The sequence below is a fragment of the Alligator mississippiensis genome, chromosome 6, assembly GCF_030867095.1.
Source record: "Alligator mississippiensis isolate rAllMis1 chromosome 6, rAllMis1, whole genome shotgun sequence".
In the NCBI taxonomy this organism is placed as follows: Eukaryota; Metazoa; Chordata; order Crocodylia; family Alligatoridae; genus Alligator; species Alligator mississippiensis.
In genome coordinates this window covers 586,321-601,264 of record NC_081829.1, presented here as the reverse complement: position 1 = coordinate 601,264, position 14,944 = coordinate 586,321, and the positions used below count along the sequence as shown (strand labels likewise).

General features: G+C 57.6%; 1 protein-coding gene across 4 annotated transcripts in view; it reads left to right on the top strand.

The window, feature by feature from the left end:
- GRIK3 (glutamate ionotropic receptor kainate type subunit 3) overlaps window positions 1–14,944 on the top strand; it is a 161,607-nt gene that overhangs the window by 113,982 nt on the left and 32,681 nt on the right. For all 4 annotated transcript variants that reach the window (XR_009462897.1, XM_059729452.1, XM_019489926.2 and 1 more), the window contains exon 10: window positions 1,793–1,996. Coding sequence is in view for 3 of the 4 variants with exons in the window: in XM_059729452.1 (XP_059585435.1) it covers window positions 1,793–1,996 (204 nt within the window). In the remaining variant the exon portion in view is untranslated. The remainder of the gene's footprint in view (window positions 1–1,792; window positions 1,997–14,944) is intronic.

Genomic DNA, 14,944 nt, shown 5'->3' with positions numbered 1-14,944 from the left:
GAGGCGGGCGGTGGAAAAGGCCACGCCGGGGGCAACTCTTCTCGTGCTGGTGCTGCAGTCCTGCCTGCCAGCCCCGCTGGAGGGGACCCCGCAGCGCCGGGTGCTGCACACACGCCAGGGAAGAAAGACCTGGGAGCCCACGGCTGGGACAAGCCCCACGAGGTGGCTGCAACGGAGGGGAGCACAAAGCAGCCGGGCACGATTAGCAGCTGTGCTTCAGTGCCTATCGGTATTAGACAGGCAGCCGGGGTCACCGGGGGCACTTTGCAGGCAGGCCATGAATCAAAGCCGGGGCGTGAAGGACAATAGTAATGAACAACCCCCAGGGTGTTTGCTTGCTGCACCTGGAAAGGCTTTTCGGAGCAAACCAGCAGCTCGTCCTGGATTCAGCCGGAGCTGGCTTGCCAGCCTGACACCTCTGAGCCCTTCCAGGCTTTCAAGCTCGGCATCTTTGCAGAAAAAAGGCTTAATCTCTCTGAGCATTAGCAGAGTCACAGCCGCGGGGGCCCAGAGGAGCGCAGTCCCCCTTGGGTGCCTGGGAGCATCCCTTTTCCCTGTGTCGAAGCTGCCCTGCTTTCCGGCTGCCTGCGGTCTCCTAGCAAATCAAGGCAGCGCTTCCCTGCGGACGCTTGGACCTGCCGGGGCTTTTGCAACATGCAAAGTGTCAGGAACAGATGAGAAAGGGGAGAGGAAGCCCCCAGACACCTGGCATTTGCCTATGGCTAGAAGGGCCTGAGCTTCCACCCCCCGGCCTACTGCCTGCTGCCCAGGGCCGTTGGCTTGAGGCAACCCAAGGACTGCTCTTTGTGGCTGCTACAAAACCCTGGGCCACGTCGGAGTGCCCGCGGTGCAACACGAGGTGGCCCGGACCATCAGAGCAGTTTCCAGCTGGTGTAAAGCAGAGCAGCCTCCAGGCTGCTTTAATGCATGCCGGCTCCCCCAGAGGCTGCCCAGGAGAGATGGCTGGCACGGGAGGACCCCCGTGCACTCACAGGCGTGCCCTCGGGGCAAGGTGGGGGCACAGTGCTTTGCCAAGAGGGAAGCTGCTCTGGCTGGCACCGTGGCCTCAGTAGGGCCGAGCCCGGGACAGGATGTTCCTTGGACATCGGGGTGACTGTGGGAGCCCCGTCCCGTCCCACAGATGCAGATGTGGGCTCTCAGGGGTGCCCAGGGTGACACAGACGCTGGCATGTTGCAAAGGCAGGGGCTCAAGATACGGTCTGCTCTGCTGACCTGCCCCTGGCCAGCTGCAGACCCCCGCTCCCACCCCTGACCCCGTCTTGTATGCTTGCATGCGGAGGGCAAGGGCATGGACACCAAGACGGCTTTGGTCCCTGGGCCAGCCCTCACCGAGCACCGCTCCCTGATGCTTTACCCCAGCCACCGACCATTCCCTTCCTCTCCCTGGGCTCAGCGAGTCCGCATTAGGGTGGCCACGAATTGGTTTGGCTGCGTGTCCAGTATGGGAGACGTGGAGTTGAAGTCCACCCACACCCAGCATATGAGCACCATTGGCCCCCTCGTTTTAATTTGCAGAGCGTGCAATGGCTTCTGTCTCCTCCTGAAGTTTTACTGAGTGGGAAACAGTTGGCTGCTCTGAAGAGACAAAAATTAAATTTTGTGGGTGTAAATGAGGTTGCTAATTAGGTGTGGTGCCATGCAAAGTGAATCCAGCCCTGCCTGGACACTGCGTCATGCTGCCCCAGCCCCGGCCACCTGCTTTTGCTGCTGGCGAGGCTGGGTGTCCTCCCCTGATGCCAGTGCCTGGTTTTGCTCTCTCGTGCCCACGCAGGAGGAGCCCTTCGTCATGTTCAGGAAGTCGGACACGGCCCTTTTTGGGGTAGACCGCTTCGAAGGTTACTGCATCGACCTGCTGAGGGAGCTGGCCAACATCCTGGGCTTCACCTACGACATCCGGCTCGTGGAGGACGGGAAGTACGGGGCGCAGGACGAGAAGGGCCAGTGGAACGGCATGGTCAGGGAGCTCATTGACCACGTAAGTAAGGCGCGCCTGCGCGTGCTCGTGGCCCCTTGCTGGGGTGCCACGGGGCTTCTCGGGAACCTGAGGCCGGTGTGTCCCCCAGTGCAGGGCCGGACACCTAGAGCAGGGTGACACCCCTTCCCCTGCCGCCCAGCCCACCCCCGCTCTGTCTCCCCTGCGCCCAGGGCCAGGGGTGGCACGGACCCTTGCAGGATTTCATTTGGAGCACGAAGGAGGATGCATCGATTCCAGCAGAAATGTCTTTGCTTGGGGGGTAGGCAGAGGGATGCTGTTCCTCAGGGGCTAGCGTCCCAGCTCCGCTTGCCGGGCTCTGGCCACTGGAATAGGGCACCCGTGGGGGTACGTGCAGTGGGAAGGGGCTTGCCCAGAGTGCAGCTGTGCTTCAGTGCTCACGGAGCAACACCACGGCCTCCCGGGTTGTTTCTCACCAGCAGCAGGTAGGAACAGGGGTCTGGGTGGAGAGCGGCAAACAGCTCGCTTGGACTCTGCCCGCTGCCTTGCACCAAACAGCGCCCAGAGAGACGAGGAGACTTTTGGTTGACCGGGCACACTGCTGAATGCAATCCCGGAGCCAAGTCTTTCCTCTGGTCTGCCCGCACCAGCCCCATGGCCTTCCCCTGGTGCTGCCTGCATGGCTGCAGGGGCAGGACGAATCTTATGGACCCCTGTGTTTCTCTCATTGCAATGAATGGGACATTTACCCTGGGGTTCAGCAAGAGAAGCATGGTGCTCCGTGCATGGGCAGCGTGGCGCCCGGGGGTCTCTGCCTGTGCGCGGAGAACTTGCTGCTGGAAACGGCCAAGGAAGGAAAGACTGGCACGTGTTTGTCCATCCCCAGGATGGCTGCAAGGTGTGCTGCAGCTGGGAGAGGACAAATGCAATCATAGGATGCGTTAGGGGAGGTGTTTCCAGCAGAGGTGGAGAAGGATGGATGTCATTGTCTGCGGCACTGGCAAGATCTCTTTGCAGTGACCGCGCACAGGGCAGGCCGGCCTCTTCCAGAGAGATGAATTCCAGCTGGAAGCTCCTACACCGTCTTTTTGCCCTTCACTACATTGCCAGAGCCCACTGCCTGCGGCAAACATACCGTCAGGCATGCCAGGAGGAGGAGGGTCCGCCCGGCCCGCTTTAATGTGTGATTATAGCCTCACCGCTGTCCTCGCTGCTTTTCCCCATCCCGCACACCTGTCACTCACGCGGCGTGACAGCTGTCCTTGTGCAGCGGCTGGTAATTGGAAAGTCTCCATTGATCAGAGATCCTAGAGAAGAGCCCCACCGTGCATGTTAACCACCGTGGCTCTGTGGTCGCCGGGCTTCGTACAAAGGCCTTTCCCGTGCCTGGGATGAAGGATTTCTGCAGAAAAGGGAAGGATGAAGAAGCGTGCGCACGTGTGTGCATGCAGTGCAGTAGGCTGGGGAAGGATGAAATAAAAGGCATGAGTTAGATCTTGGCTGTGTAGAGATCAGCAAAATCACGCGGGCCCTTTCAGAGGATCGGCAGACGTTACGCTCAGCGCCGTGGCTCGGTTCCAGCCCTGGTAATTAGGTTGGGCGCTGGGCTTCCCCACGTCCTCTCCTCAGTGGTTTCTGAGCGCTCTCCCGTGTTTTCCGGCCAGCAGCCCAAAGTCTCTAGAGAGCGGTGAGAACTTCGACGGGGATTTTCATCGAGACCAGAGTTTTAGCGGTATTGGTGTGCCTGGCTCTGGCTGATTCCCGTAAGCATTAGACATGTGCCTGCCTTCGCAAACTCTGACTCTTAATTTCCTCATGTGTCTTAAAATTTGTCACTTAAATCTCCTTCAACTCCTCCGGACATCCAGCACCCTCCTCCCTGCCCCTTGGTCTGAGCACATTCAGAAAATGCTTGCAGCAAGCACCCCGGCGGGAAGCCTAGAGCCACGATGTCCTGCAAAGCAAAGCAGGGGCGGTGGGGTGCTTGCCCCAAGCGTCCGTGTTTAACGCCCGCGGCATTGATGGTAAACACAGAACCGCGACTCCCCCGGCCACGCGAGCACCATGGTTATTTCTTGGCAGCGTCACAGCCTCTTCTCGGCTCGGAGAGGCTTGCAGAATTGCTGCTGATAATACACAGCCCTTCGCTGGCAACTCCAATCCCAGGATTTCTAAGTGCTTTTGTCATCTCTCCTCCCTGCACCGCTGCAAGATGCCTCCCGAGTTGTTACCCTGAGTTTGCAGGCAGGGAAGGAACAGGACAGGAGCAGAGCCGGGCCTGGACCAGGCGGCCAGGTCTTGGTTCAGGGCGCTGCTGTCTGTCCCGGGGACACCGGGTGCATGGATTGCTGCGGAGGGGCCGTGCAAGACCCCCCAGCTGTCACCCTCTCGGGAAAGGGAAGAAGGGAAGGTGGGCACAGCCCTGGGTAGGACTCCAGCCCGGCGACAGAGACGGACAGAGCCATAAATAATAGGGAGACGCAGGGGAAGGGATTGAGGGTGGACTAATTGCGCGGCTGCCTGTCCGTCTATCAGACAAGCGTAGAGAGGGAAGGGTTTTCCATCGTTTTTCCGGCAGAGCATCCTTCCTCTCATGAGCGCTTCCCAGCGGGCCCTGCAGAGAGTGCTTTCTGCCACGTTTCTGTGCAGCTGAAAATGTTTAAATCCCTTAAATTGGCACAGCTGTTTTGGCTACTCTGAAGCAGGAGATGCTTCTCATTTGTGAAATCATCATTAGCCTTGTTCGACACCCCCGGGTCCACGAGCGCGGGGCAGCTTCCGCGCGAAGGTGGGGAGGTGCTGCCCGGCGTGCACCGCGGGCTCCGTGTGACCCTGGTGCAGCACCACCGTCCCACTGGGAACCAGTACAGCCTAACTGGTCCGGACTCCAGTGCCACTGCCAGCGTCTCACGATCCCCTCGCACGGCAAACAGCCGGACCCTTCGGTGAAGCCTCGTGCAGGAGTCAGCTCCATTTATTTTGTATTTCCTCAAACCGCCTGGCTCAGGGAAAGGACAAGGGACCCCCCTGCCTCCCTCCGTCTCCCCAAACACAGCAGCTGCGCTCTTGCTTTTGCATCCCTTTCCAAGAGCACGTTAAACATGGGTGACCCTCCAGCACCAGCTTCGCCTCCACTCCCGCCGGCGGTCACGCAGCTTCCCGATGAGACGCTTTGCTTCCAGCTCGTCCCGGGACCCATGCAGCTGCCTTGACAGCCCCGTTACTCCGGAAGGTCACACCCAGGATCAGGCCTCCGGGAGAAGATGAGGACAAATGGGCCTGTCTGCTTGCAGCAAGGCAAGCAGCCCCGGCTTTTTAGCAACACAGCTATTTTGCCGTCATTATCCTATTCAAGTGATTCAACCTCCTGGACCACCTCTGAAGGTCCTGGCTCCAATAAGAAACCATTGCCTAAGCAGAATGAGGCCAAAGGAAAAAAAAAACCACCAACAAAAAAACCAAATCCCAAGCCGCTCCGTATAGCAGCTGTGTTGCAGTGATGGGAAAGTATTTGCTGGGTGACTCATTCCAGTAAATTAGCCGCGCTGTGAATAGATAACGGGCCATTGTCTTAGATCGCGGGTCTGGATGCCGGGAGATCTGGGATCTGTTCCTGCATCCACCTCACGTGCCCTCTATGACCTTGGAGAGAGGCTTCCCATATCTCCGGGCTGCACTTTTCCCGTCTGCAAGAGGAGAGGATGAGGATTTTCTGCTTGAAAAAAGGCAACGTGGGGCTTCATCTGCATTTGTGGAAAGCTCCGTGCTCCTGAAATGAAGGGCCCTGGAGAAGTGGAAGGGAAGGCAAAGCAATGCAATGCCAGCTGCAGGGTAGCGTGTGACATCTCAGTTTACGCGGCGGCCAAGGTCTGTTGCAGGCTCCTTGGGATCACATCTGTTCTTGTGCTTCTGCTTCCAGTGAAATTCATGGAGCAGAAAAAATACACCTCAGAGGTCTGGGCTGTTTCCCCACAGGGTAATGCCTTGCTAGGTTACAGGCTCCTTTCTGCACCAGCCGTCTCCGTTACAAAGGCCTGGCTTTAGCAGGGAAACGAAAACCTTGTTTTGCTTGATCTGGAGAGAGAGGATGGACGGAAAACCCAGAGAACAAATGACAGCGCTCTGGCTTCTTGGCTACTCCCAGCTCCCGCCCGGTGCTTGCACGCGGCTCCTCCAGCCCATCCTGCCTGGTCTAGGAGATCTCTCTTGGCAGCCCTGCCTCTGCCCCGGGGATGCACGCACTCTGCTGAGCAGCTGTTCGGGGGGCTTGGCATTACGCACGCTCCCTGAGGAGGTCGGGGCTGGGGCGGGAGGCCTTGAGAATGGACCCGAATTTGAATACGGAGCAGATTTAGATGCAGAACAAAGTGTCGCTGCAAAATGCCCATAAAGAAACTGCAGCTTGGTATATTGCCTTCAGACTTTCCAAAGCAGATTCTAGTAGCTGTTATACACACACACACACACACACACACACACACACACACACACACTTTTTGAAAAATAAAAATAATTAATATAGTGAAAAATAATTGATGGCATGAATAAATGAAAAATAATAATAAATTAAAAGTAATTAATATATTAATTACACACATATAGGCACATACAAGTATATAGTGTATATATATAGTAGTATATATATAGTGTGTGTATATATATGTGTGTGTGTGTCTGTACACACACACACATACACAGAAACTATATATATATATATATATATATATATATATATATGCATGCTAGTGTCTGCTAAATTATAGATATTCACCAAAATGGTCTGGAGCCACTGTCCCTACGTGCATGGCTCCCGGGGCGGGTGGTGGGTCTCAGGGCTGAGCGCCGTGCTGTCTCAGCGTGTCAGCACACTCCTGCAGTTTGGCCGGTTTCTGGCTGTGAGGAGGAACACTGCCCCGGGGGCAGACTGCGTGCTACCACCACCCCGTGCAGCAGTAGTAGGCTATTTTCCTCCCGTGTGCAATATACATTACACTCCTGTGCTATCAGAAGGGGGGCACTCACCCCCAAGACCTTCACTTCCAAGGGCCGCACCCGGTGGAGTAAATCCAGTCACTCCACTGAAGTGACCAGTGTCACAGGGCTGCGACTCTGGGAGCTCGGGTACCATTGAGGATTGCTTTGAGAACACGCCTCCTGGGACAGGCCGGCCGCTCCTTTCTTCCACCACCCCGTGCATGGTGTGCGGCATGGACGAGACGCACCGGGTCAAGGGAAATCGTTCAATTCACAGCCTTCCAGAAAGCTTGCTAGAGCGGCCTGGCTGTGGCTGTGGCTGTGGCTGTGGCAGCCTCCCTTGCTCGCAGCGTGGCTGCTCCAGACTGGCGGGAGCAATGCACAGTCTCCCTCGCAGGACACGTGCTGAAGCAGGGCCCGTCCTTTCCCAGCAGACAGAGGCACACGTCAGCAAGATCCCTGTAGCTGCTGCCCTGGAAGGCCTTGCGGTCGCACTGGACTGGATTGAGCCCTGCCGCTGATCTAAGATCCACTGCAAACATCCTCTGCATCTACCCCAGTGCTGCCCAACGTGCCTTTGCTTTCTGTGCCCGCTGGATACCTGTCTGCACCATCCTGGCTGAGTGCCCAGATGCAGCGTGCTCGCGGGGGCTTGCAAGGGACAGGCTTCGAGCCCAAAAGCTGGGAGCCAACGAAGCCAGTTGGCCGCCCCCGTGGAAGCTATTGAATCACTTCTGTCTGCACCTGTGAGGGCCCGTGGTTCACGCGTGCAGCATCTGTACTGCAGACACGACCGAAACTCCCTGCAAGGAGTCAGCCAGAGCGGGGCGGCTGACAGGGGTCAGGCCCAGGGGAGACAGCTGCTCCATAGCGGGGCCAGCTCGCTTGTGATGCCCTGGCAGACGTTCCCGGGCTGTGCCCGCTGTTCTCGCCGTGCCTGGCTGCCGCAAGCCTGCAAAGCCAAGCGGTGTGGAAGGAGGAAAGGAGCCTGTTGATGCTCAGGGTGACTTTTACCTGTATAAAAACAGTTCTGCCTTGTCCATTGAAAGGCTAAATGACCATGTGCTCCCCCCCACAACGTATCAGTCCAATGACTGGACGGACCACGGTGGTAGACCCTAAGCAGCAGTCGGCCCGCTCTGACATGCAAGCCGCACACAAGGGTTTGCATCATCAGCAATGCCTTTCAAGGCACCAAGGGCCTTTCCATCTGCTGCTCGGTGCACTTGGGACTCGCAGGTTGCTGCCAGGTCCGTGGGAAAAAGCATGCCCTGGAAGTCTACAGGCCATCAGGGTGTGAGGGGAGGGACGTGGCGAGACCCCTGGAAGCTGCATTCCTGTTCCCCCGGCGTGAGAAGAAGCCCTCAGCTGTTGTCCATGTCCCGCGCTGCCCTGAGCTCCCTCTCTGCATGCGGGACTGCGATCCCGACACACTGAAAGGGACTTTGCTGAGCTTCACTGCAAGAAAAGGCTGCTTGGTTGTGGGGCAGGGGGGCCCATCAGGCACAGACCCCCCCGTGGCTGCTCCTTTTTCATGGATGTTAAAGACTGTGAAACCTTCCTTTGCTAAAGCAAGAGGTAAAAAGGCTGCAAGGACAGCAGCAATGGCGTTTCTTGAGCTGGGACTGGCCTGGCTGCACATTTTAAAAACACGCCGTTTTTACGTGCACTTGACCGCGGTCTTTTGTTAAGCACTTGGCACGTTTCAGCTATAAAAGGACACGTCAAGGTAGAGACAAAGCAACACCGGTGGGCACGCGGCGAGCTGCAACACGCGGGGACAACGGCGATTTCTGGCACCGCTGTCACGACTGCAGAGCTGCAGCAGCAGCAGTTCTTTCCACCCCTCCCTATGTTGGTGCTTGGGAGAGCTGCCCTGTCACCCTGCCTTCATGGCACGGCTGTGTAGAGCTGGACCTAGGATGTGCAATAGGCTCATTCATGTTTGCTTGTTTTAGTTGAAATATTAAGTGACTTGACCAAAGGTGCACTGCAGCTCTGTGGCAGAGACGGGGACTGGATGGAGGTGTCCTGGCACCCAGTCCCTGCTCTGTATCATGCAGCTTCCTCTCAGGTCCTGTATTTTCCCACCCCCGTGTTCATCATCAGCACGTGAAACGATTGCCTCAAGGCAGGAGGGCATTGCAGGATGATACAGGAGCCCCCGTTAACCTTGATTGGCTACACTAGATAAATCCATTCATCCTGGCATGATGCCATTATGATTAGGGTCACAACCGTCCGTCAGTTATTGCAGCTCTCCAATCATTCATCTCCTCTCCCGCGCGGGAGAAGCAGCAGTGCCACGCTTTGGCTTTGCAATATCAGACTGACGATGATAACACCCCACGCATGCAATTAGGAGATATCGGCATGTCCCCCCAGGTGCTGCATGCTCAACGCCTAGGATAAGTGGAGGACAGATTGTCACTCCCAAATGAGAAGTGAGTTCTTCTGCAGCCGTGCCTCTTGCAGAGAGATCCGCGCGATGGTCGCGGGCGTTAGCTCACTTGATCCTGTGCTACTACTAAAGATGGAGAAAGACACAGAGAAGGACTCGTATCTCCTGGGCGCCGGGTCACTGGACCTGGTTTGTGTCTGTGCGGAGCCGTGTCTGTGCAGGACAGCCCACATCCAGCCCTTCGCGATGCAGCAGTGCACCTCTCCGACGGTGCTCGGCGCAGCGCCCTGCTCCTGGAGCGCAGTAGCGCGCGGTTTCGTGGCTGCTGGATCAGCTGCAGAGATGCCCGGGTTTTTAAGTCGAACGTGGACGCCTGAATCATTGTGAAATATCAGCATTGCTTCCATGTCGTGGGATCCACCCAGCGACACTCCAGCTACCGAACAGCGCCGTTGTCTTAAACTAGATAGCAGGAGAAGGGGCAGGAGGGCTTGGAGCAAAGGGGCACCTCTGCTGGTATCCGGGATGTTTCCCAAGTTTTAGCAGCAGCATCCACAGGTCTTGCATTGCCCTGTAACAGGCCTGGCTAGGTGTCGTCTTGGAGTGATTTGTTAACGATCACCCGGCCCTGTGCGAAGCCACTATTTATTTTATCTGCAAGTCGTTACCTTTTATAGAAGTGTTTATGTAAGACATTAAAAAAAGAGAAGTGAAGCCGTTTCATCGTGCCCAGCTGGGGCTTTCCATCCACAGAGGCCTGTGGGGAAGGAGCCTCCATTGCCTGGTACGTTTGCAAAGGGGGGAGATCCGATTCACTGTGAACTGGATTGGAAAAGCCGTGCGATGGGAGAGGGAGCTCCTTTGAAACCGCACACGAGGAAGCCCCCGTTGAGACCACCCCATTTAGAAATATGACATACAGCCAACCTGGGGCATCTGCTCCTCAGGGTGGAGCTCGGAGCACCTGGGTCAAAGCATGAAGCCGCAGGATCCTGTGAGCTGTTGAGTGCCCGGGCTAATGCGACGCACCCCGTGCAGGGAGCGCTGCCAAGACTGCCCAGACAGCTGAAGCAGCGGCGCCTGCACTTGGATTTCGCCCCTCCTCCTGGACTGAATTTCACACTTAGTTAGACACGAGGCTACAGCGGTCGCAATGATTGCTTAGTGTCTGGAGTGACCAAGACGGATGGGAGTTGCTGATGCAAGATACCGGGAGCTGCCTTGGCCGTGTCGGAAGCGTCAGGGGGAGCAGATGGTGCTTTGCCGCGGAGAACATCGGAGGAGCGAGCACAACGCGTTGTTCGCAATGACCTCCCGCTTGTGCTGCAAAGGGTGTCCAAGGAGAGGACCCGCAGCTCAGGGGAGGCAGGGCAGGGTGGGCCCGAGCGCTGAGCTCACCTGGGGCTGCGGCCGCAGACGGTGCGGCTCTGAACCAGGGGCTCTGACCCCCGTGGCAGCAAATCTGAGCATGCACCAGCCCAGATGTCCTGTAATGCCGGGCATTTTGAGGCTGTAAAGCAGCGTCACTGCCGTGCCACGGGGCAGGAATCTGCCCGTTCACTCGGAAACCTCTTACTGCTTATTATGCCAGAGTTGGGCGTAATCCCCCCACCCGGTCCTTCGTGACCCAGGCAGAGCTGCCCATCGGGGGCGGGGGGGTGAAACGGCCGTGGGGGCCCTGGGTCCCTTCCCCGTGGACCGGGCACTGTCGGTACCCAGCCCAGCACAGCGGCTGCCCACCAGGAAGCCAGGCTGGGAAAGGCCTTTGGAGACCGAACGGCCCTCACACGGTCGTGTCGGGCAGGCCTGGGGCGTGCGGATGGGGATGGGGCAGAGGTTAAACCAGGCACCTCCTGGCCCTGCCCGTTGCCTTCACCAGCCCTGCACTAAAACATACAACAAATGCAATTAAACCCCCGTTGTGCATTGGTGCTGGGTACAATTTCATTTACCGACTCAAGCCGTAAGAGAAACCGGCTTCCTAAAGTCTCGCGAGGAGCGGGCTCTTAGGACCCCCACCCAGAGGAATGGTATTCTGGAGGTTTTTAAGCATGTGTGCACACAAGCAAAGCCGCTCTTGGGCTGAGGCTATACGCGACGAACCGTATTTGCATTCAGTCTGAAATTCCACGTGGGAATTCGAACGGCATGAAAAATCACAGGGTTGCTAATGGAAATCCCTGGCGATGGGTAAGCACGGAGAAGGCATAATATCTGTCCTGGGGGACAATTTATGACAGCTGATTTAACACTTCCACAATAAATGGACATTTATTGACAGTAAATGATGGTGGAATTGCATAGTGCAGCCACGTGGCCACGTTGTGAGTAATGCTCCTGTGCCGGGTGGCCGTTTGTTTCAAGTGCCTCTTAGCCTGGCATTCATTTGCAAGCTATCGCCCCAGGAAGGGAAGAAAGTAATGCGCTCGGTTCGGAGGTGCATTTTGTATTCTCTGCTGCTTGAGCCTGACATTAAGGAGCAAGCGGGAAGCAAGACGTGGCGCTGCGCTCCGGCCAGCTGCTGCATGTCCACGCATGCGTCCGGCGCTGGAGCGGCGTCCGGGAGGGTGCAGAGGCAGGGGCGAGGGGGGCAGGCAGCGCACCGCAGTGCCGTGGGCTCTGGTTTGCAGGTCGGGCAAACTGGGCTCTAGTCCAGCGTCCGCCACGGACTTTGAGGGATCTTCTGCAAGTCCCTCTGCCTCCCTGGACCTTGCCTGTCTTGCCCATTTAGACAGTAAATTCGTTGCAGTCTCTGGTGACGTGCGAATGCAACCCCTGGCGCGATGGGCTCCAGGGTATTTCAGGTCTCGTCACAGTATTGCTCTCTGAGGAGGATCCCTGTGGGAGAGAGGAAACAAGTGCTTGCCTCCCCGGGGGTTGCAGCACCTGCAGCGGTGCTAAATGCTCGTGTGCGGGTCAGCGCCGAGCGTATCCCCGGCTGTTTTCTTCCATCGCTCGGCGCTGACGTTAAACGCGTTCGCTGACCAAGCGATGTGTGAATTCGCACCCACGTTGCAAGAGCAGCCACGGAAAGCCAGCTCTGGCCCCTGCAATGGCAGGGGCAGGGCAGCTTTTGGGACCGTCCGTGCCCCGCTCTCACCCTGACCTCCGCACAGGTAAAGGGGGCTGGGCCCCATGCCTGGGGGGTGACAGCCCACAGCAGACCCCTCCCAGTGTCAGATAGAGGGGAGTCGAGGTTAGAAATTAGGATAAATTTTCTCATGAGGAGGGCGGTGAAGCACTGGAGCAGGCTCCCCAGAGAGGTGGGGGAGTCTCCATCCTTGGAGGGGTTTGAGCCCCGGGTAGACAAAGCCCTGGCTGGGATGATGCAGTCGGGGCTGGTCCTGCTTGGAGCAGGGGGTGGACTCGATGCGACTCCTGAGGTCCTTCAGCCCTCCTTGTCGGCGGCTCTATGATTGACCGAGCCAGGGAGACAGCTCGGCGTCTCCCCGGCAGGCAGGGAAAGGAGGGAGGCTCACCCATCCTGTAGCCAAGCCGGCACGTGGCGGCAGTTCGGGAGCAAAGACGATGCAGCTCGTGCCTCACGGAGGTTACGGGGCGAGTGAGATGGGCAGGCCACGACCTGGCAGCAAGTGCAGCCCTGAGCAGCGTGCGCATCCCCAGGGGTCATCCGGCTGGGGTCGAGGCAGGCCTGGGAGGAGGTGAGAGGACGGCACAGGTGACCCGAAAGGCAGAGGCCTGGGGTCAGACGTAGAGATGAGGAGGCAGGAGCCGGTCAGAGCAGCGCGGGAGGACGAGCGGTGCGAGCACGCCGGCACCGCAGGCAGGCACCGGAAGAACAACCGCGTAGCTGGAGCGTGCACCATGTCCCCGCACCGCCGCAGCACACACACAATTAGCTTGTGTAAATACCTAGCTCGGGTTGGCTTAATAAGCGCTGCGGCATTTCAGTTTCCTGAATCAATATGTACCTTGGTGCCCACTTTGTTTGCCAGCCCAGCTGTGACAGCTGTCGCACGCGCCGGCTGCACACTCGGGGCTGTAGGGCAGGTTTGTTGCCGTCATAAAAAGGCTCGTGTTACCGCCGAGTCTCAGTCTGGCAAGAGGGAAGAAGCAGTGCCAGGCTGGGAACGGGGGTCGGACGCTGTCCTGTACGGGCTGTCCAACCCCTCCTTCCTCCTAGCTGTGTTTGACATGTATCACCAAGGTGCGAGGGTCCGATTCTCAGCTGGGGAGCTGCTAAGCGGGGTCCTGGAGCAACGCCTTGGCCTCAGACCAACTGCTTTGCCCACGCCAGGGGAATGCTTGCAGCTTTCCATCGCTTCTCGGCCTCTTGTGGGCTAGGATCAAGTGTAGGGAGTGTCAAGTCCCAGACTAAAGCGTCTGTGATGGAGGATGCTTGCCTGTAGTAGGAGCATCTGAATCTCAAGACCTGCGGGCTTGGCCCTGCAAGCAAGATGCCGGCCGATGGATCTGGGAGCATCTGAAGTCCCCGGGTGACGGGTCTGGGATGGAGGATGCTCGCCGGCTGCAGCACCGCACGCGGTGTTTGGGACGACTGAGGCTCTGCCTGCTCGATCGATACGGTTTTTGGAATGATTGAGTTTTGCTCAAATTGATAAGATTTGGAACGGATTTGGCTAATTCGATGTGGAATACAAAATATATTTAAAAAAAAAGTCATGCAACTTCTGCTGGAGCAGCTCTAGAGCCCGTGCTTTGGAGCAGAGGCCTTTGCTATGGGGAGGGCCCACAGAGGAGACTATTTTCCACAGGGGGAATAACTCCCCCAACACACCTAAAGTCCAAGAGGTTTCTTTGGCACTTTCCATAGACGTCCACAGCCAGAAGAGGTAGGCAGCCTGATCTGCAGAGATTTTCACCCAGGGTCCCTGCCTGCAACACTCATCCTGCGATTGAGCTAAAGCATGTGTTTTATATGGGCTAAAATGCTTCACATTTGCTCCGGTAGCTAATTAGTGTTTCAGGACCAGACGAAGGGCGAGTGTCGTGTGTGGACATTCAGCACCTAGCGTGCCTGGCAGCATGCAAGGCGGCGGTCAGAGATGCAGGCCGTGCCCTGCGGTGCCTGCAGTGTACAAGGGGTGCGTGGCACCACCTGTTAGCTCCTGGGTCTCCTTGTGCCCCCAGGAGGTGCCCGGGGTCGAGCACGTCTGCGGGAGAAGTGGGCTGGAGTCAAGCTGTGCAGCGCACGTGCACGATCTCTGCCCGAGGCTTTGCCGATTCCAGCTGCAGGGACAAGCCTGGGCTGGCGAATCCTTTTGTGTCCGGTGTCGGTTCAGTTTTTTTAAGCTGCCCATTGAAAGGGCATGGGGGGAGACTGGCTTTAGGGCACAGAAGGGTCGGCATTACAGCCTGCCTAGTCTGACCGGGAGCTGGAGTGAGGAGACAGGGCAAAGGGACAAAGCCAGTGTGAAACTGTGCTCCTCAGTGGCCCAGGTCGGTGTTTTGGTGCAAGTGGCCTGTGGCATTTACACCTGAGAATCTGGCCCTAGAGGCGTTTGAGTCCCAGAGCAAATAGCCTGCTCGGGACGGCTGGGTGGACGATGCACGCTCCCGCGTGGTCACGGACACTGCTCTCGGCTCCTGCAAATCCCTGTAAAGCAAACTAACCTTAAGGGCAGGGAGTCCCT